Raw genomic sequence first — 21,670 nt, 5'->3', positions numbered from 1 at the left:
ATTCCAGCTGCAGAGAAGCAGGCAACACTTCCCTCTCAGTGTCCTAGCCGATGCCCTTAGTTTTTGGCAAGGCAGAATTCCAGTCCTTCCTCTTACCACCGCATTCATTTAACCTTAGCAGCAGGCTGCATCCGAGGCCACTGCCCTTGGCGTCTGTACTGCAGCAAAGTGAGCACTTGAAATCTTCTCTTCTTTGCCAACTATTTATATTTGGACTCTCCCTGCTCGGTGACATCCTGAAGGTTTCACTTCTGCAGAGGCGCGGGGTGGGGGGGGTCACAGAAGCAGAAATGGTTACCCTTGCTCCCCAGAGCGGGAAGAAGAAACCGAGAGCAGAGGTGGGGCTGGTCCAGGAGGGGACACTGCTGCCGAGGAAGTGAAAGCAGCTGTCACGCTGGAGTGCTTGAGTGACTAGGACTCACCTCCCACCCCCGGTTCCCGGCAGGTTGTAGGACCGGAACATCTCAAACACGCTGGATGTCATCACTCCATGTACCCCATCCTTCTTGTACCCTTTCTCCTTCAGGCTCTTTATTAGGGTAAAAGATGAGTAAGACTTGAAAGAGCTCCTAGACTGTGTGACCTCAAACTTCATTTGGTGCTCACTTGGATATGGTTCAATGGTAAAGAATTTGCCTGTAATGCAAGAGATGAAGGAGATGTGGGTTCGATCCCTGGATCAGGGAGATCCCCTGGAGGAGGAAACAGCAACCCACTCCAGTATTCTTGCCTGGGAAATCCCATGGATAGAGGAGCCTGGTGGGCTACAGTCCATGGGGTCACAAAGAGCTGGACACGACTGAAGTGACTGAGCACACACGTACCACCTGGATATAGGTTATCACTGGATTTAGGATACCGCTTCTGCTGCTCTTGGATCATGAGGCAGGGTCTCCCTTCCTCCAGATCACCAGGATGTCTGCAGCAGAACCATTTCATTAACCCATTGTCCATCACTTCTCGGGCTTCCTTGGTGGCAAGGCAGTATAGAATCTGCCTGCTGATGCAGGAGACAGAGTTTTGATCCCTGGGTTGGGGAGATCCCCTGGAGTAGGAAATGGCAACCCACTCCAGTATTCTTGCCTAGGATATCCCATGGACAGAGGAGCCTGGTGGATTACAGTCCATGGGGTCACAAAGAGTCGGACACAGCAACTAAACAACGACATCACTTCTGGCTCTTTCTAGATGCTGGGGGAGGCCTATGGGAATTGGGAAGGCAAGGACTGTGAAGGGATCGTGAATGTGGACTAGGCTAGCTTATAATGCTTTAAGTTTTAACAAAATTCAGAAAAATCATGCCTGAGAATTGGTTCAACTATTTGGTTCAGGGACAATGATTTGTAACTTTACAGGCAATTTTCACTCGGTGTTCATCCAAAGACAGTGTAAAAATACTGTATATTAACAAGTCAATCAATGCAGAGTGGGTGGAAAATTCTCCCCCACATCGATTCCTTCTCTGCATTGTATTGAGCGGTAAGTATGGTAAGAAATGCAGATTGCTGACAGTTCTTGTCCTTGGTCAATTAAATCTATTTGGCACCTTCTATGTGCCAAATACTCTTAGGCTCCACTCAGAGCAGACAAATGAATTTAAACATCACATCTCTGGATATTTATGAGCTGTAATGTCAGTTACCGCTGACATTAGGTTTAGGAACCTTGTATCAGTGGATATAGAAATAAGACTGATATAAATAAGATGGATATAAAAGCTCTTGGGAGCAAAATGTTTAAGGGCAAACTCATAAATAACAAGGTATAGTTAAAGCCTTTACGATCAAGCAATTCGGGAGCAGGAACATAGAACAAGAATATAAACAAACAATGTCATTAGTGGTTATTTTGCTTTAATTTGACCCACATTTACTTGTTTGTCAAGTAGTATTTTCCTTATGATTTAATAGGATACTCATTCCCCTGCTGCCCCTCACCCACTCCTGGTTGGAAATGACAGTGGGTTTTCTGGGTAGGAAGGTACATTCTATGTGTGACTTTGACCCTTTCAGGCTGACACCAATACTTGCTGACTTCAACTCACTTGGCTCTTAGCACATCGCAGAGTTGGAAGGGGAAGTGCTCCTTTTTTCAATTTTTAAGATGCAGAGCTAATTGGAACTGCAATGAATTAACCAGCTGGGAAGCTTGCTGGGTGCCCCAGAGCCTCTTTCTGCGACTTTAGAATTTACAGAAAGAGGAGTGAAAGGGTGCATCTTACACCTTCTGGAGAGACAAATAACCATCCAAAGTGGCCAGATGCAGAGAGACTTTGAAACGTGAGCCCATCCTAGCCTCAGGATTATTTTGCGTTTATGTGGCTAATCTTTGCTGAGCAGGTGTGAGCCAATTAAATAGATTTTTTTCCTCCTCTCCATGGTTGCCGGAAGGCATAGATTACGTGGGGATTCTATCTATTGTTTGATCTCTAGTAGAGAAGTTCAAGGCCAACCCAGATGTTTTAGTCATTGTACTTGACTGGGCAACCTTTGATAGACCGCTCGCGATCAAGTGGTTCAGCTTCTTCTTTCTACAGGGATTCTGAAGTAAGAGCATCAGAGAAGGACTTGGACAGAGCCAAGGGGTCCCAACCTGTTCAATTTCTAGCCCAAGGAGAGAGGCCTGTGTGGTAGCATCTCTGGCTGGGGAGTTAGGACTACCCGTGTTTTAAACGGATTCTGGGTGGTTCTCTCCATGACTCAGGATATGTTTCTTTTTGAGATCGCCTTTCCTTCATTCCTCCAGCTTCTCCAGTTCATCTCCTGGCTTTTGACTTCATTATGTGAACTGGGGGGCCAGTCTATAGCAATGCACATCCTTTGAGCTCCTTGGGCGCTGTTAATCCTAAATTTCTCAACAGAATTGCAGGCAGCATAGAAATGTATTCCCCTGCCCTCCCCACACCCCTTGCCTCCTGCTTCATTCCCCTAAATCGTGTAGGTGAGAGTGACTATTAAAGAGACCCGGGCCCTAGACCGAGGCTTTTTTGGCCCCAACAGGCGCTTGATGCTCCTCCCTTGCTCCCAAGTTCCTGGCGACCCCAAGGCACAAAAGGATGTTTCAGGGCGGGGTTTCCATCCCCAGCAGCGAACTACGTCTTCCCTGGCTGCTTTCCTTCCCTGCTTAGAGCAGTGAGGGCTTCAGACTTTCTTTTCCAGCTGCCAGGCCAAGGATGCCCGAAGCCTGGCTTCCGGCTCCACTTCTCCGCAGCCTCACCACCGGCCCGCGCCTCTTCGCCCCCGGGGAGCCCAGCCGGGCGCCGGCCGCCCACAGGCCCGCGTCCAGCCGCCCCTCTCCAGGGCCGGGCGTGGCCGGCGCGGCGCTTCGCGGAGCCTTCCCGCCCCGCTCCCCTTCCCTCCGCTCGCTGCCATCTGAATTCCCCCGTCGACTCCTGGGCGGAGGCCGAGCGAGCCTTCGCGAAAGGCGAGGGCGGCGGGAGGAGGGTTCGGGCGCCCCTCCCGGGCGGCGCGGCGCCGGCCGGCCGTGCAGTCGCGCGCTCGCCGCCAGCAAAGCCATTGGCTCGGCGCAGTCACCCCACGCGGGGCTGCAGCGGCGGCCTCCGCGGATTGGCGCGCGGGCGGGCATCCACCGGGGCGCGCGCGAGCGGGTGCGTGCCGCCGGGGCCCCATCTAAGCCCACCGTCTAGGGGCTGGACTCCCCCTGTCCATAACGATCACCCCTCCGCTATCCCTGCATAGCTGATGCTGCATTTGGGGCCTCTGCCAGCCCCGGTGGCCGATGCCCTGGTCCAAAGAAAGGGCGCGAAAGGCGCGCTCCCAGATCGGGCGCACGCACCGACCGCCGCCCTCGGCTGCACTGCAGCAATTCGCGCACTCGCGCCGCTCCCCTCCCCGCCCGCACTTATTTGCATATCCCACGATTGTGACCAATCAGGACTCGTCTCTCTCGAAGCGGATGGCTTTGGCCCGAGAGGAAAGGGAGTGGCTGGCGGCGCATGCGCCGCGGTGGCAGACTTGAACCGAGGCTTTTATTGCTGTAGTTTATTTCCACCCCCTTCCCTCCTGTTCTCTCTCTCTCTCTCTTTCTTTTTTTCCGCCCTAGCTGGGGCAGTGCTGGAGGAGAGGAAGAAAAAGAGACAGAGGATTGCATTTATCTCTTACGTTCCTGATATTTGCTATCAGCAAGACCAGCTATTCGACTGCACATTTTTCAATCCTGCAAAAAAATAACCAAGTGTCTTTCCTGGCAATTTTTGTTTTAAAGCTGCTCTTTTGAAATTAATTTTTTCCCAGGAGAGAGATGTCTTATCAGGGGAAGAAAAATATTCCACGCATCACGGTGAGTTGGGTACTTGGGCGATATGAGATCGGCCAGCAACATTTTTTTTGTAGCACAAATGGTCTAAGAATATTTTTTTTTTTTTAAAGCAGGGGGAGGAAGAGGAACCCAACTTTTTTTTTTCTCTCTCTCTTTTCCCTCTTGTTAGTGAAGAAGGCGATCGTGATGGGAGACGCAATCCTATGGAATTGTAAGCCGCATAGTTTCTAAGGCATTAAAATAGGAGCGTGAGTGCATTAAGGTCGTTTTAGGTAGCGCGCCAGATCCGCTGTATCCTTTTATTGTCAGAGCGAGATGCTGCGGTGCCGGCCTGCGGGGTGTAAGCAAATGGATCCCAGATTGAATATGCATGGTTGAAGCTCGGATATTGTTCTCCCAGCTGCGTGCTGCGGGGCTGGACTCCTGGAGCCTGATGGGGGAGACGGGGAAATGGATTCTTCCTCATTTCCCGCCCCCACCATAAGGGGCTTTCTGGAGCCTTCGTCCGGTTCTTCGGAAAAAGGAGCGATTTCAGCCCGGAGGCGTAATGACAGCGGAGGGATGCTGAAAAGGGCTGGGTGTACCGGGATCCTGGGGAAACGGGAAGGAAAAACAGGGACGTGGTGATGAGCAGAGGAGGAGGTGCGGGGGGGGGGGTGGTAAGGACGGACAGGCGTGGGCTTTTTGTTGACCAGGACCGGTTTTTGATGGCCCTATTGGCTTTCTCGCCCCAGGGTTTGGGGCTGGGATCCTGGCGGGGCTCTGGGCTCGCTTTCTTGTGTCTGCAGCCGGGGAGGCGTCTGTGTTGGCTTATACAAAGCGGGCTAGGAGGGTGGGCGTTGGGGACAGCACGGAGCCGGGCTTGGGGAGGGTAATGGCGCTGCGCGACGCGCCGAGCAGATGGCCCGGCCCGGCCTCGGCCAGACAATGATTGCAGCAGCCGGAGATGCGGGCGCAGTCCTGGGCCCTGGGGTCCTTAGTCTGTAAATCAGGAGCTCCAAGCGATGACTCTGCGATGCTTGGGAGATGAACACAGGTTCCCGCTGCTCCCCCGCCCCCATCTCTTCTCGCCAGTCTTAGCTCTCTGCATCCCCGAATGATATCCCGCGGAGGGAGGAAAGCGAGGGAAATTCATTGTTATATAATGATAACGCGATTGCAACTGGTAGAACCCAGGGCTGAGGCGGTGACGGAAAGAAAGAATCTTTGAAAAGTCACGATGTGTTTAGGGCTGGGTCTGAGGGCGCGCTTTCACTGTGGTTTCCCCCTTAGCCACCGGCACCCCGGCTTCCACTGGATGCACAAGGGCACACCCATCCGCAGGAGAGGGATGTGGGAGCGAACGCATGGGGGAGGGGGCGTGTGCCCCGGAGGGTTTTAGCGGATGAGCTGCTAGAGCAGAGGCGGTGGCTGCTAGCTTTTTCTTGAGGGCGAGAGACCCAAAATCCCAAAGGGCCGAGCGCGGGGGCACACCACATTATGTGTTCATTGCGCCCGAGAAAGGAATCTGGGGCGTGGGGTGGGGGGCGGGTGGAGAGCAGATTTGCTGCAAGCCTGAAGTAATCCGCTGTCTTCGTGAATGAAAAAGGCAGTTCCGGTTTGACAGTGTGGGGAGAAAAAAATTTAAAAAGCAAACAATCAACAAGACTGATTTTTTTCCCCCCTCAAAAGAGCGCCCCCTTTATCCTTTAACAAAATCTGGTTGCAGGATAGTGGGACCTATAGCATGGTTTCCCTCCTCCATCAACACGGCCAACCTCTTATGTAAGAAGCCACACGAGTGAGCTGGGCTGTGATGTTTCTCTCTCTCTCTCTTTTTCTTAACATGATGTTGGCTCCGGGATTCGCATGATGGCTGAGACAGGTACCGCAGTGACAAAGCGAGCAGGTGGTGAAGGGCAGGGCTTCTCCTTGCCTCCCCAAGGATATTTATCCTGTCAAAGCTGGGTACTGGGGAAGTGGGGGAGGTCATTGTAGACAGTTCATGCACTGGATCAGGTGACTTTGGGCCAGTGGTTTAACCTCTCTGAGTCTTAGTTTCTATCTGTGTCCTGGGAACAATAATCTGGCTCCATCCACCTCACAGGTTTGATTGGCAGCTGGGGTGACATGGTTTGCAGGGCAGGATTTTGTAAAGGTTTTTACATTTATTTTATGTAAATGCAGGAATTGTTGCTGCCTCTTTATTCTGTCTCTCCAAAGTCTACAGCAGAACGAAGGCCCCCACAGTGTACACAATTAAAATAATCTTAATGTTTTTCATTATGTTAGAGAAACAATAAATACTTTTTAAACCCAAGTGTGTGTGCATTTATGTGTAAAAGTCTTTTCCCCTATGTCTCAAGCAGCATGTATTTTTTTTTAAAGAGTTGCTTTAATTTTCTCTTTTTGTTAAGTGCTAAACATAAATTGCACTTGATGAGAATATTATTTTTAATTGAATTTTGAGTTAATTATTGTTAAAATGGACTATATTAAAACCATATTAAAAGGTCATTTAACCCTTGTGTGGAATAATACAGGTGTGTATCCGTTGAACACAGGATTTTAGCATGAGATACCGTCAACAGCATTTGCTATAGAGATGAATCATTACATTCTTGTGACTTATGGGCTGCTTGTCATATATTTTTTTTGCACCAATTAAAATATAAGTACATGTACAGTCAATAATGGTGTGAGAGTTTTAGAACTTGTCTTCTCATCTACTTTATCTGAAAACTTTACCTTTTGCTTAACAGCTGAACAGTTAAAATGATGCATCTTTGAAGTATTTTCTCCCCACCTACAGTTGCTGTGATTTACCACAAAGATAAAGAACATACTGAATTAAAACCTTGCTATGGTTGAACCAAATGTGTTTGTGTAGAGTATCCCATGACAACAGACTTTGGTTAATTTTTCCCCCACACAAACCTCGCCAAGAATTGACTTCCCCTACTTGTAGGTGTATTTTGTTTTAAAATGAAGTTTAGCCTAAAGCTATTTAAAGTAATTGTCTTCTTTATCTGAAATGTTTTTAAATAGCTCTTTAAAGAGAGATTGTTGGGCTTTTTTTTTTTAATTCTTTTTTGCTTTTGGGTCTAATGGAAAGAGATTTTTTCCTCTAGGATAAGCTTTGAATTCTGCCAGAATGTTCTGACTCATCAAGTGATGAACAGGTTGCCACATACAGGTTCATCTTTGTCAGTGAGTCTTTCCCAAATTGGCTCATTTTGAGCATCCCTTTGGAACAGTGAAAGTGTTTTTAGCTCATTTGTCTTATCTTGGGTCAGGAATGCATTATGACCTTACTACTTCTTTGTTTCAGAGTGATCGTCTTCTGATCAAAGGAGGTAAAATTGTTAATGATGACCAGTCTTTCTATGCAGACATATACATGGAAGATGGGTTGATCAAGTAAGTGTAACTCATCATCTTGACAAATTTGGGTACCTTGCAGTGTTCCTAAGCATTATCTCCAATTCAGATGCTTAGTATCAGCTCTAGTGACTTCAAAGAGAGACTAACTTAATATCTGTTTAAACACAGCTTGATTGCTGGTAATTAGTGAATTTGAAAGCTCAGATTTAGGGAATTCAAAGCTACAATCAGATGCACACCCATTTCCTTAGGTGTTATGTAATTGACTATTTTTAACCAATGTGACACAACGTCTTTTTGTTGCCAAATACTTGGGTTATGATCCATTGACTATATTAAAGGTGTTCCTAGAACGTAGTTGTTGTGTGGGGAGGGTAGGACAGTCAAAGGACACAGATACAAAATACAGCCTCATCTGTTACGATGGCACATCTGCTTTCTTAATCAAGAATCCAAGTTGTTGGGGCCAAAGGGTACCCAATTAATTACTAGGCCACAGAGACAAATTACTGCCTCATTCAAGGCAGTTTTAGGTTTCGTTCTTTAAGTGTCAATGAACACAAATAGGACTGCCCTTGTGTTTACTGTGTATTGTGTTTCAAAGGAGAAAACAACAGAACAGTGATTGATTTAGGGTATTTTTGGACCCTAGAGGGTTAAGTGCATTGAGAACATCCCAGTATCCTCATGCCCTTCCAACTGGGACAGCTCACAGGGCTCTGGAGAAATAGCACATCTGTTTAAAGACAAACACTGTAGCAAATGACATCTTTTAAATAAGCAACATTTATCAAGGGCCAGCAGCAAGCCAGTCCAGAGGAGTGGAAAAGTGTAGTGAACGGGTCTGTTGCCTGGAAACTCACACCCTGATTTATGATCCTAAAAGAGGTTTTAACATTTCAACATTTAATGTTTTCTCCATGTGTGTTTGCTTGTGACAGTCTCAGCTCCAGGCTCTCAAATACCATGACTTTCATGTTCCATTTTCCCCCAACTGGAAAGCAGCATGATCTGGTCTGTAAGACTCTGGCGGAAGAGTGAATAAGCCCATGTGCTATTTTTAGTCATCACTAATTTGTTTTAGAACTTGACCAACTCCTTGGTGATTAGTTTTGCCTTTTCAAAAAACTGACAGAAAGATGTAGCAGAGGTATTTTTTTTAAAAAATGGGAAATGAATTCATGTCACCCATGAATGAATATTAATTAATGCATATTAATAAATTTGATTTATATTCATTATTCACAAATGAATAATTTTCTACCTCTGTTATCTAGAGTTGCTAATCATATTTTTAAGTAGTTTCTATCATAGTGTTTACTTTTTATAATAATAATGTTATTATTTTTGCTTTGTTTTGTTTTACTCCATACCCTTTTAATCCTCATTTCTCTTTGTTGAAAAGGATATGGTGAAAATAAATGTAAAGTGAAGTCAGGTCTGGAGAAAACTGTTATAGGATAAGCAACTCAACTGGGTGTGTTATGAAGTATGGTAGTATTTTATGTAAATACCTTGGTGCTTTGTTATCATTTGGTCATATGGGTTTTCTGGTAACTAAACCTTGAATTGGCCTCTGATGCCTTATTTAAATTTTGTCTTGTAGTATGCTCTACATTGCTTCTTGTGGGTAGGGAGTAGGGTACAGACATTATGAATAATAACAATACCAATAATCTGAAAAGTCTTTAGAATATAGAGAAGGAATGTTTATGGGCTTGGTGAAAGTATCTATCAGATGCTGTTTGATTTAGGACATTTCATTTATGATCATTATTGCCCACCCTGTTCATTTAGGCAAATAGGAGAAAACCTGATTGTGCCGGGAGGGGTGAAGACCATTGAAGCCCATTCCAGAATGGTGATCCCTGGAGGGATTGACGTCCATACCCGCTTCCAGATGCCTGATCAGGGGATGACCTCTGCTGATGACTTCTTTCAAGGCACCAAGGCAGCCCTGGCTGGAGGAACCACCATGATCAGTAAGACAGCTTACAAAGAATATTCTTAGTGCCTGAGAATCATTATCATGTGAACATGAGTCTGTGTTGTTGAGTCTTTCCTTCTTAAGGTTGCCAAACTGAACAGTGGATGGGTCTTCCAAGTAAGGGGAGTGATGGGGACAGGCCAGCCTTAGGCTCATTTTCTGTCCAGCTCTAAGGTTCTTCAGTTGAACTTGAGAATTTCAGTAGGATTAAAAAAAAAAAAGAGTGGCTTCTTGCTTTCTCTACTCTAGAGCTTTTGTCTTTCTTAGATTGAAAATGTGACTTGATTGTGATCACTTTGAAAACAACAGTCCTTGGAGTAATCTTCAGGGCTATCAATTTTGAGCCTTTGCTCCTAAGTATTTGATTTTGACTTTTAAAGAATTCCCAAAGGGTGTATCTTTTTGGAATGAGGCCAGGGTACAGCAGATGAATTGTTGAACCAGGAACTTAATTCTACTGATAAGAACATCAAATGGAAGGATTACTTCCTGCTTGGGGTTTGACATAAATGGAGTTGGGCAGTCCTGCTCAGAGAAGCACCTGAAGATATCAGTTGTTATTAAGATATGAAGATTGTTCTGCCATGGACACCTTGATGCCTCATGAATATTGCTCCGTAAGATGTATGCTTTTCAGTCAGCCAAATCTAAAGTATGTTTCCTAACAAATGTGAAGTGTTTGTTTGTGAATGGTCAGTTTCCAGCATGCCTGTTTATCGTCCTTTTGACAAATATCATTTTGATTTTGAGAAGGTAGGCAAGTTGTACAGTGACCCACTAGACACATAATTTTTAAATTTTTATTTGTTTATTGAAGTGTAGTTGATTTACAAAGTTGTGTTAGTTTCAGATGTACAGCAAAATGATTCAGTTATATATCAGTGCATGTCTATTCTTTTTCAGATTCTTTTCTATTATAGTTGTTACACGATAGTAAATATAGTTTCTTATGTTATACAGTCAGTCCTTGTTTATCTGTTTATTAATATATATATAGTAGTGTGTATCTCTGGAGAAGGAAATGGCAACCCACTCCAGTGTTCTTACCTGGAGAATCCCAGGGACGGGGGAGCCTGGTGGGCTGCCGTCTATGGGGTCGCACAGAGTTGGACACGACTGAAGCGACTTAGCAGCAGCAGCAGTAGCAGTATCTCTGAATGTCAAACTAGTAATTGTTCCCTCCCCCTGCTCCTTTCCTCTTTGGTAACCATAAGTTTGTTTTCTATGTCTGTAAGTCTGTTGTATTTTACAAATAAGTTCATTTGTATCAGTTGTTAGATTCCACATATAAGCAGTATCATATGATATTTATCTTCTTCCGTCTGACTTTCTTCACTTAGTATGGTCATCTCTAGGGCCATCCATGTTGCTGTAGTTGGCATTCTTTTATTTCTTTTTTTTTTTTTTTTAAGATTTTATCCAAGGATGAAAGCCAATATACAGTCTGTCTTAAAACCTTATAGTTCAGTTTAAAAGAGGGTCAACGTGGAAAGAACTTAGTGCTTTATGCTCTAGAAAAACCTATCTTACTGGTTACTTTCTGAATTGATGCTCTTTTTAATGTGTAATTGCAGGGTCTGTTTCTGAGCTTCCTCTTGTCCTCCCTACCACCTGTCAGAACACTGCCAGCCCCTTCTAGTCTGAGCTCTTTGACTTTTTAAATCAAACATTCACCTTCTTGTGTCCTTTCTGGTTTTCTGGGTGTCATCACTGAGCAGAAAAAGCTTTTTTTTTTTAAGCCTTACTTCTTTCTTACTGCACATGTTACCTCTTAACCTAGAGGGTACCATTCCTGTGATTGCGGGTGCTGTCCACACACACTTTGGGACACTGGCCTAGTGTGGATGCCTGCTGCCTTGTCAGTGGTGTCTGTTAGGACTTACCGGCACCAGTGGGAATTTCCACACCTCCTCCAGGGCAGGCCGCGGAGCCACACTGGACCTTAGAGAAACAGACTCCTCAGGTGTCAGCCTGGAAGACCAAGTCAAGGTTTTAATCTGCCTCAGTTTGGAGTCCCTGTCGGGGCCCTGTAGGCCCCTGCCTTGGTCACAGATTGTTAGTAAGTCACAAATAATGCTTCCCCAGTGGCTCAGACGGTAAAGAATCTGCTTGCAATGCAGAAGACCCAGGTTCAGTCCCTAGGTTGCAAAGATCCCTTGGAGGAGGGCATGGCAACCCACTCCAGTATTCTGGAGAATCCCATGGACAGAGGAGCCTGGTGGGCCACAGTCCATGGGATCACAAAGAGTCAGACATGACTGAGTGACTTTCATTTCACTTCAAGGGAGTAATAGGTGATATCTATCATTGGGCCAAAGGACAACCCTAAGAGGTATAAATATATCCAACGAGGATTCTGGAGATCTGGTCTACCTGCCACACCAACCTGCTGTGTGACCTTTGGGTGAATCACCTCAGTTCTTGCGGCTGCTCGTCTGCACAGTAAAGATTTGCACTAGAGGATCCTGGATGTCCTTTCCAGCTCCCACATTTGGCAACTCACTGAGCTCAGAGACGGAGTTTGCCTCTAATCACTTGTACTTTGCTCCACAGGTCCGTAAATACTCTGCTTTTTCTCCAACTTACTTGAAAGACTCCATCCTGCTTTCTTGATTCTGCCTCTTCACTCCTCACACTTGATCCATTCTTTGGTTACTTTCCTGCTTCTTGTCCTTTTCTTTCTTTGGCCATGCTATGTGGCCATGCTATGTGGTCAGGGATCTTAGTTCCCTGACAAGGGCTGAACCCGTGCCCCCTGCAGTAGAAGCGCAGAGTCTTAATCCCTGGACCACCAGGGAAGTCCTCTTGTCTCTTTCTGCCTTCCCTCCCCCACCCACCTTCACTCATGAGCACATCTCTTCCTGCTGACACCCTGACCTTCCCTTTGGCCTTCTTTCTCAGCAGCTATGAGCATCTTTCCCTGACTTTCAGGTGGGTTCCTTCTGTAGAGGGGTGTGGGATGTCTCCAGAGTCTTGCTTCCTGGACCACAGGCCCAGAATAAGCAGCAGATGACCTTATTGTGTGTGGGAGCAAAGAAGGGGGAAAAAATCTGACTGCCTGCCCCACTCAGTTGGGCAGAATGCAAGCATCTTTTAAGGCAGAATTGCTGGCGCAGTTAAAAAGTGGGGAGATTTAATGAGCAAATCTCAAAGAATGAAAGTAAGCAGAGGTGGTGGGAATGTGGTCCCAAGTTGTCACACTCTAACCTCCACTGCTTGTATATCCTTGGAGAAATATTAACTGCTCCTGCAAGTGCCCACCCATGGTGACCTGTATAGAATTACCACTGCCTGCCCTTCCCTTAGGAGACACGTGGTAATAATACAGATGAGGAAATCAGAATTTTTTTTTTGCTTGCCGATTATGCATTCTGTATTGCTTCAGGTGAGTGAGTGGCTGGAGTGTGCTTTAGAGAGGAGCCTTGCAAAGAGGAATAATAGCTAGCTTAGTGAGACTTCGTTGGTACCCATGACCTGCTCTTTCAATGAGATTGTAGCTTCTTTAATGAATATTGAGGCCAGCACTAAATACTTCGGACACTTTGAAGAGTTTCAAGTGAAAACATAGAAATAAGCCATTGAAGGAAGTTGGTACCATGCTCCCCGTAACCGCTCTCTCCCATCTTTCTGCGTTGCTCCAAGTCCTGTTACTTGATGTGTCTTCACCTGCTACCTGCTGTGCATTTCTCAGGTCATGGGACCTGGAGGCTCCATTTCTGTCTGTAAGGCACAGCCTGCAGTGCACAATGCAGCCAAATAGTGCCAGTTTGGAAAGGGAGGTGACACGTCAGTGGCAGACAATAATATTATTGCCATGAAACAGAGGCTGTCATTGAGAAATGTACAATGAGATCTTTGTAAGGGGCCCTCCATGCGGGGCAGAGGGAACGTCCTTTGCCCTTTTGGTCTGGTGATTGGTGGGCAAAGGCTCTAGACACACACCCTGTAGGCGGCATCCAGACCAGCTGAGGGGTCATGGAGGTGGCAAGGGTGCTGCTTGTTGAAAGTGCTGCTGGCGTCCTGGGGGCTCTGTGACCATCAGAGTTGTTCAGAACCCAGAGTCTTTAGGAAGCAGGCGAGAACAGTTATTTCCATTTTATAGAGGGGAAGACTGAGGCCAGAGGGCAGGGCACTCACCCAATTCACCAGTGCAGGTTACAGGTATGGGAGTGCATACCTGCAACTGTGGCTCCACCACCCACCACCTGTGCAACCTCTGCTTTAAGCCTCATCTGCAAAATGGGGATAGTTGTCACAGAGATCGACAGTGAGGCATCAGAATAGGACCCGGCCCTCAGTTAGCACTCAGCTGTGGTGGTTATTATTGTTCCATCTCACATCAGGTACCAGAAACCTCACATCTCCACAGAGACGCCCTCTGGATCTCTACTCTCTTCAGAGCCAGAGGAAAGAGGCTCCAACTGCAGGAGGACCGACCTGACCATTTGGTGGGAGCGGGGGTTCTCTAAGTGTGGTCAGCAGACTGGGTTCCCTGATGTGACTTGGGGTGCCTCTTAAAACATTCAGCTTCCTGAGCCCTACCCAGCCTCTTGACCTGGAGGGTCTGAGGGGACCCTTGAACCTGTATTTGAATCTGGTGATTGTCACGTGAACTTGGGGAGCTGTTGGAAAGTTGGGCTCTTGGAGGTCCATGCCAGACCTGCAGACTCTAGATGGCTAAGGATCTTGCCTTAGTCCTCGGGACATTTGTCCTGTGTTATGGTTTGATCATGGCTCCTCTGCCTCTTTTGTCTTTATAAAAATTAATAAATTAATTTATTTTTGGCTGCTCTGGGTCTTTGTTGCTGCACACAGGCTTCTCCTTGTGGTTGCTTCTCTTGTTGCATGTCTCGGGCTCTAGAGCACAGGCTCAGTAGTTGTGGCACATCGGCTTAGCTGTTCTGCGACACGTAGGATCTTCCTGGACCAGAGATGGAATCTGTTACCCCTGTATTGGCAAGTGGAGTCCTAACCACTGGACCACCAGGGAAGCCCTGTCTCTTTCTTCTTCATCCCCCTCCCCCCACCACCCACCGCCCCCAGCAGTGTCTTACTCCTGAGACACTTGCTTCACTGACGCGTGGCTGAATGAATGAATGAATGATGGGATGAGCTTATTTGCTCATGGGACTTGGTTTCCTGCTTCATCTGAGTGTCATGCCAGTGGACCAAGAATCCTGGGGGTGGGGAGCAGGGTTTACACGTCTGATGTTAACAGCGTTCACTGGTTGTGTTCATTTCCACCGAAGCAGCTGTCTCTTTAGCACTGCCCTCTTTCCTGTCACCTGCCCCTGGCCACTGCGGTCCAATCAACTGTTGGAATGGTTGGGGGAGGGAAGCTGGAGGGGAAAACCCAGAGCCTGAGCATCACTCTGAGGTTGTGAATGGGGACTGCTCCTTCCATCTTTTGGAAGGAAGTGGGGATGCTGGTCGTCTCATGAGGGAGCTTGCTCTCTGAGTGCACAGGGTGGTCCCTGAGCACCACGGAGGACTCAGCAGTCATCTCTGAAGCCCCTTGGCTTATCTAGCTCTTCCTAGAGAGCTGTGCTGGTGGAGGCAGAAGGCCTACATCAAAGTGAAGGGCCTTCCTGGACAGGTGTGGCTCGGAGCGTCCCTGGGGCACATCCGCTGCTTGTCATTTCTTCATCCACGTGGCGCTTGGGTTTACTCCCTGCCTCTGACGGGTCCATGTGTGAACACACACATGCACTGGAATATGAATGCATCTGTAATCCATACTTTGATTATTCCCTTTGCATCATTTCATTTGACTTGGGTTAGAAAGTGCTTACAGGAAAACCCAACCACATCAGACGAAAGTCTCTGAGTCCAGGACCTGAGTTGTCCCCACAACATCTGCCTGTGGGCTGGCAGTTAGAAAGCCACATTATCTGATGGGCTGTGGGCGTGGGTTCTTTTTGTCCACTCCGCCTCTCATCCCCCCTCAAGCGTCACGTGGGTGAAAGTGTACATTTCATCTATGGACATGAGTGCCTTCTGCAAGCCGACACCACGGAATGGGGCCAGCTCAGGTGTCGCTGTGCAAATCTTGGCCATGAATGGCTGGAACTGGAAGAACCCATGCACTCCCTGGGATATTTTTGCTTGACCACCTAATACCTGGTGCCAAGCAGAGCAGAGGAAGAGAGTGAAAAAGATGAAGCCTTCTGGAATGTAGCCCCCACTTCCTGAAGGGCTAGCACACACATCCATAGATGCTGTTCTCGTGAAGGAGGCCATTCATGAGTTGAGCTCATAGCCCAGTGCGATTTAGAGTCTGTTAGCCCCTTCTGGGAGTTTCCCAGGAGGCTCAGTGGTAAAGAATCTGCCTACCAGTGCAGGAGATACAGGAGACGTGAGTTTGACCCCTGGGTTGGGAAGATCCCCTGGAGGAGGAAATGGCAACCCACTCTAGTATTTTGCCTGGGAAATCCCATGGACAGAGGAGCCTGGTGGGCTACAGTCTTCAAGGTTGCAAAGAGTTGGACACGACTGTTCGACTGAACAACAATTGTGTATCCAAAATAATTGCACTTTAACATACAAGCATTCCCTGGTGGCTCAGACGGTAAAGAATCTGCCTATAATGCAGGAGGCCTGGGTTCGATCCCTGGGTCAGGAAGATCCCCTGGAGAAGGAAATGGCAACACACTCCAGTGTTCTTGCCTGGAAAATCCCATGGACAGACGAGCCTGGTGCGCTGCAGTCCATGGGGTCACAAAGAGCTGGATACAACTGAGCACACACACATGGAGGCCCTTGTGGAAGCAGAGACGGTTCTGTTTGGGTCCCTAGACCCTATTTCATGGACACTGTGGCATTTACCCTAATCTATGCAGGGTGTGTTGTGTGGCCTCTGGCCCTGAGAGCTGGCAGTTACAGCTTTAGGAGTCACCCCAGGCCATGGAAGGGTGATATTCATCTCTTAAGAAGGCATCTCCATCCTATGTGATCAAGTCTAACTCCTGTACACAGAGGGTGAAGAGTCCCATTACTGGTTGCTCTTAGAGCCTATTCTCTGACTTTTCATGAAGCAGGATATCCTGATGGTTGGGAATGTCCTGTTAGTCTTGTTGCCCAGAGTGACAGCTAGAACTAGGGGGTGTGGTTGGGAATATGCCCATGATCAACTTCAGCAAGGTCTTCCTGATCGTTGATGAAAGGGACAGGCTTCCGACAGTCAGCATTGCATGGGCTCAGGCTAGATAAGAGCCTGCCTGATACATATGTGTCCAAGGAGACCCTTGTTCCCTGTGCTGGCTGAGTGAGCTTGACAGAGATTTCCAGAGTGCATGGATCTGGCGCTATCCATTACTATATGACCCACAGCATCCATGGGAGCTGCCCATGCTGGCTGCCTGATAAACAGCAGCATGAGTCTGGACCAAAGCCTTGACCCCATGGCTCTTTTTCTCTTGGGGTCTTTAGCATTGTTCTCCTCTTCTCATGTGAAATCTGACTTGGGAGCCCCTATGTGGCAAATGAGACTGATGAAAGAGGGCAGCTGTTGCTCACTGGTGGGCCATGGGAGAGCCCAGATCCTCTTCCACTCCTTCTTTCCCCTCCGTCTTGGCAGCTCCTCTGCCTCTGGGAAATCCTAGGGCTTGGGGAAGCACAGTTGGAAACCACCCCCCTGCATTCCATCACTCCCCCCACCCTGCCTGCTTACCTTCTCTCCAAAGCCTGGCAATGTGACTGGTCCCTGGACAGGCTCAGTGCTGAGTTGTAGGGGAGAAGTCAGAAGTGATTAGTAAGACGGGACATACCCACTTAGTCACTTAGGAAAACTACCATGAGGTATGTTTCCAGTGGTTTTCTTGAAGGCACCTCCTGTTCAAGACAGGAACTAGGACGGAGCAGCTGTTTCATCTCCCTGCCCAGATTGGCCCCGGACTGCTGTGCTTTTCATCAGAGTGCCTTTTCATAATAGGTGAACATTCTGTCCTTCTTTAAACGATTAATGGTACACAGTGTCTTAAAGGGATAAATGACTGTCATAGGCAGAAGGGTCTGCCTTTTTCTACCTGCTGTCCATTGCTCTGGTCCCTGATCACTCCACTGGGGGCCCTTTTCCCGGCTTTCCCCTTTCTCCTGTTTGAAAGGACTTGCCTGTTTTTTCTCGGGAAATGATTATTTTCCCAGGGCTTTGAGGACTCTGCCTCCAACTGGCTGCTGTTGTTGGGTGAAGCCATTTACCCAAATTCCTTGCTTTTAGTCTGTCTGAACTGCCATGGTAATGACCCAGGGGAATGACAGTGAGTAGAAATTAGAGTTCTTTCTGGTTAACCCCTATGGGAGCCAGCGCTCTTTGAATGTGACTAAATGTTCCCCTAATGATGGGGAGGATGCTGCGGGGGTGGGGTCCCTGTGGCTGAGGCTATTCTCTGAAGGGAAATTCTGCGATGAGCCAGTTGCAAACCTCGGCTGCACACTGGAATCCCCTGGGGAGTTTTCCCCAAGCCCAGGGACCAGAACTTCTGATTTGACTGTGCTAGGTAGGTGGTGGTGGTGGTTTAGTTGCTAAGTCATGTCCAACTCTTTGCGACCCTGTGGACTGCAGCCCACCAGGCTCCTCTTCCCATGGATTTTTCCAGGCAAGAATACTGTTGTGGGTTGCCATTTCCTTCTCCAGGGGATCTTCCTGACCCAGGGATCGAACATGAGTCTCCTGCATTGCAGGTGGATTCTTTACCACTGAGCCATCAGGAAAGCCCTCTAAGTAGGTAGGTTGGTAGTTTTAAAGCTTCCAGTGGTGGCCAGGCTTAAGAGTCAAATCTAGGTGCCTAGTCCAGCAGTTGGATTTCTGTTGAAACTTAATGAAGATCTGCCAAGGTTTCCTAAAAGCTAGAGGTGCCTTCTGACCTCAGTTCTCTGCTGTATCCTGGCCTCTTTGCCAAAGGAGGGGGATTCCAGTGGTGTGACCTGGAGTGGGTGGATCCTGTAGCTGGATGCCCTTCAGAAACTTCGGAAATGGGATGGGGCTAAGCTCAGGTCACTGAAAAGGGTCTCCTCCTTCGGGAAGGTTTTGTTTAGCTGGTGCCTAGTAGGGCGCTGGTAGGACTTTGCAGAATCCCATGGACAGAGAATCCTGGCAATCTGCAATTCCTAGGATTGCACAGAGTCGGACACGACTGAAGTGACTTAACACTCATGCACATGACTTGGAGTCAGGGTGGGTGAGAGATGATAGATGGTACAGCGTGGGATGAGAGGGGATGCTGAAGGCAGAGTGTAGCTGGGATATGGACCGCCAGGCCCATCCCTGTGGACCACCTGCTGTGCTGGTTTTCCCGAGGAAACCCTACTGTCTTTAGGTTGAGTCAATAGTGTTTATGACCTAATCTCCCTCTAATGATAGGTCAGACCTGGAATCCTTCCCTGTGGAGAGCCTGTGAGAGAAAAATCAAAGGGGCCTGGTAATAACATAGAATCAGAGATTTTTAAGGCAAGCATTCATATGGTCTGTCTCAGCTCCTCTCTCTCTTTCTCTCAGCTGGGAGAAACTAGAGCATGTTCCAGAGGGTGAAACTGCAAAGAACAAGGCAGGCAGGGCAGGGAGAGGTCCAGCAATCAGAAGCCCAAAGTTTAATTTTCCCTTTCTAGTACTTTCTGGTTGAGTGTGAGTGCCTATATTTCTATGGCTTCCCTGGTGGCCCAGAAGGTAAAGAATCTGCGTGCAGTGCAGGAGACCCGAGTTCCATCTCTGAGTCAGGAAGATCTCCTGGAGAAAGGAATAGCTATCCATTCCGGTATTCTTGCCTGGAGAATTCCATGGACAGAGGAGCCTGGTGGGCTACAGTCCATAGTGTTGGGAAGAGTCAGACGCAGACGCAACTGAGTGACTTTCACTCACTCAGTATATTTCTAGATGGCAGTTTCCATGTCTATAAGATGGAGCTAATAAATTCCTATTTCTTAGGGTTATATGCAAGGTAAGTGAGACTGTGCGTAAATGATAATTGTGACACTTTTGGCACTTGTGTGAATCCGTGGATCAATGGTCAATGGATCTGTCTACCTATCTAATCTATGATTTAGCCAGCATCTCTATTTTCTATCTAAATATCAATACCAATTGGGGCTTCCCAGGTGGTTCAGTGGTAATAAATCTGCCTGCCAATGCAGGAGACATGGGTTTGGTCCCTGGGTCGGAAAGATCCTCTGGAGAAGGAAATGGCAACCCACGCTAGTATTCTTGCCTGGAGAATCCCTTGGACAGAGGAGCCTGGTGGCCTACAGTCCATTGGGTTGCAAAGAGCCAGACGTGACCGAGAGACAGATGGCATGGCATCTAAGCTATCATCATCTGTCGTTTTTCTTATATATCTAGTTCATATTTCTAGCTGTTTCTTCTCTATATAAACCAATATCATCTGTTTAATCCATCTATCTAATCTGATATCTCAACATTCAAAAAGCAAGATCATGACATCCAGTCCCATCACATGTCAAATAGATGGGGAAAAAGTGGAAACAGTGGCAGATTTTTGTCTTCTTGGGCTCCAAAATCACTGCAGAGGGTGACTGCAACCATGAAATTCAAAGACATTTGCTCTTTAGAAGAAAAGCTATGACAAAACTAGACAGAGTTTTAAAAAGCAGAGGCGTTACTTTGCCAACAAAGCTCCAGAAGGTGAAAGCTGTGGTTTTTCTAGTAGTCATGTATGGATGTGAGAGTTGGACCATAAAGAAAGCTGAGCACCAAAGAAGTGATGCTTCAAACTGTGGTGCTGGAGAAGACTCTTGAGAGTCCCTTGGACAAGGATATCAAATCAGTCAATCCTAAAGGAAGTCAATCCTGAATATGCATTGGAAGGACTGATGCTGAAGCTGAAGCTCCAATACTTTGGCCACCTGATGTGAAGAGCCAACTCAATGGAAAAGACCCTGATGCTGGGAAAGATTGAGGGCAGGAGGAGAAGGGGACGATGTGGGGCAGGAGAAGATGGTTGGATGGCATCACTGATTGAAAAGACATGAGTTTGAGCAAACTCTGGGAGATAGTGAAGGACAGGGAAGCCTGGTGTGCTGCAGTCCATGGGGTTGCAAAGAGTCAGACACGACAACTATTGAACAACAGTCTCTCTACTATGTTCATCTCTCTTGATTCAAGGATTCAGTCATGTACCAGCTGATTCCAGATGGGTTATTTCCCTTTCCTGCCACTCGAGGGGATCAGAAAGAAATTCAAGATTAATCTTCACCCCATGTTAATGGAATTCATATTTCCAACACAGCAGGAGAAACCGTCATCTATAAAAAGCCCTTTAAAATGACTTCTTATACAAAAAAATTTTTTTTCACTTTCTTCTTTTTTTTTTTGCCCTCTGAATAATCGCTGAAAGAATTTGGGGCTTAATTTTCTTGACAATTCATTTGACCCCACAGATGCAAAGCAGTGTCATCAACAAGTGGCTCATCCAGTGAATAACTCTTGCTAGATTTGACTTTTTAGCCAAAAAAGGAATCCAAATGGGTCCAGTTTTATAATGGGTTGTTATCGTGCTGTTGAGCGCCTGGACCCCTTGTTTTTTTGTGGTGGATTCATGCAAGGAGGTCTGCATTCCCTTGCACAAGCATCACCCTTCCCACAGCCTCGAGGCTTGCTGTGCTTCCAGTGCATGGCCTCGGGTCAGTCCTCTGGCAGTGCTGGTGACAAATTCTTCTCTAGGGGCTGTTTTGGCAAAGGAGCTTTTAGCCTTAGAGGGCCTCACACTCAGAGACGCGTGGCATAAGAGTCCTGTGGGACTCAGAGCTTGCTCCTCTCTGGCAGACTGGCCAGGGACCCGTTCCTCTCGTGTGGGATCAAATGAAGGGACTGTGTCAGACCTCTCAGCGACAGCATTGGGCCCTGACGGATGGTGCCTGGTATTTTTTTTTTTAATGTATTAAAATGTATTTAAGAAACACAAAATGTGTTTTTTTTTTTTTAATGTATTTTATTGAAATATACTTGATTCACAAACCTGTTAGTTTCAGGTGTACAGCACAGTGACTCAGCTATAAACACACACACACACACATTCTTTTTCAGATTTCTTT

The 21,670-nt window shown here is 47.2% G+C and overlaps 1 protein-coding gene across 2 annotated transcripts in view; it reads left to right on the top strand.

The window, feature by feature from the left end:
- The first annotated feature begins 3,976 nt into the window (after positions 1-3,976).
- The window catches only part of DPYSL2 (dihydropyrimidinase like 2), a 79,110-nt gene continuing 61,416 nt past the window's right edge, over positions 3,977-21,670 (top strand). Inside the window, exons 1-4 of one of the 2 annotated variants that reach the window (XM_070375495.1) lie at positions 3,977-4,299; positions 4,448-4,489; positions 7,589-7,677; positions 9,439-9,623. In XM_070375495.1, the coding sequence (XP_070231596.1) occupies positions 7,658-7,677; positions 9,439-9,623 (205 nt within the window). In that variant the 5' untranslated portion in view covers positions 3,977-4,299; positions 4,448-4,489; positions 7,589-7,657. The remainder of the gene's footprint in view (positions 4,300-4,447; positions 4,490-7,588; positions 7,678-9,438; positions 9,624-21,670) is intronic. The other variant, XM_005902997.3, reaches the window with a different exon arrangement.

Source organism: Bos mutus, chromosome 8 (genome assembly GCF_027580195.1).
Source record: "Bos mutus isolate GX-2022 chromosome 8, NWIPB_WYAK_1.1, whole genome shotgun sequence".
NCBI lineage: Eukaryota > Metazoa > Chordata > Mammalia > Artiodactyla > Bovidae > Bos > Bos mutus.
Note: the sequence above shows the minus strand (reverse complement) of the source record. Positions and strands in the feature narration are given on the sequence as shown.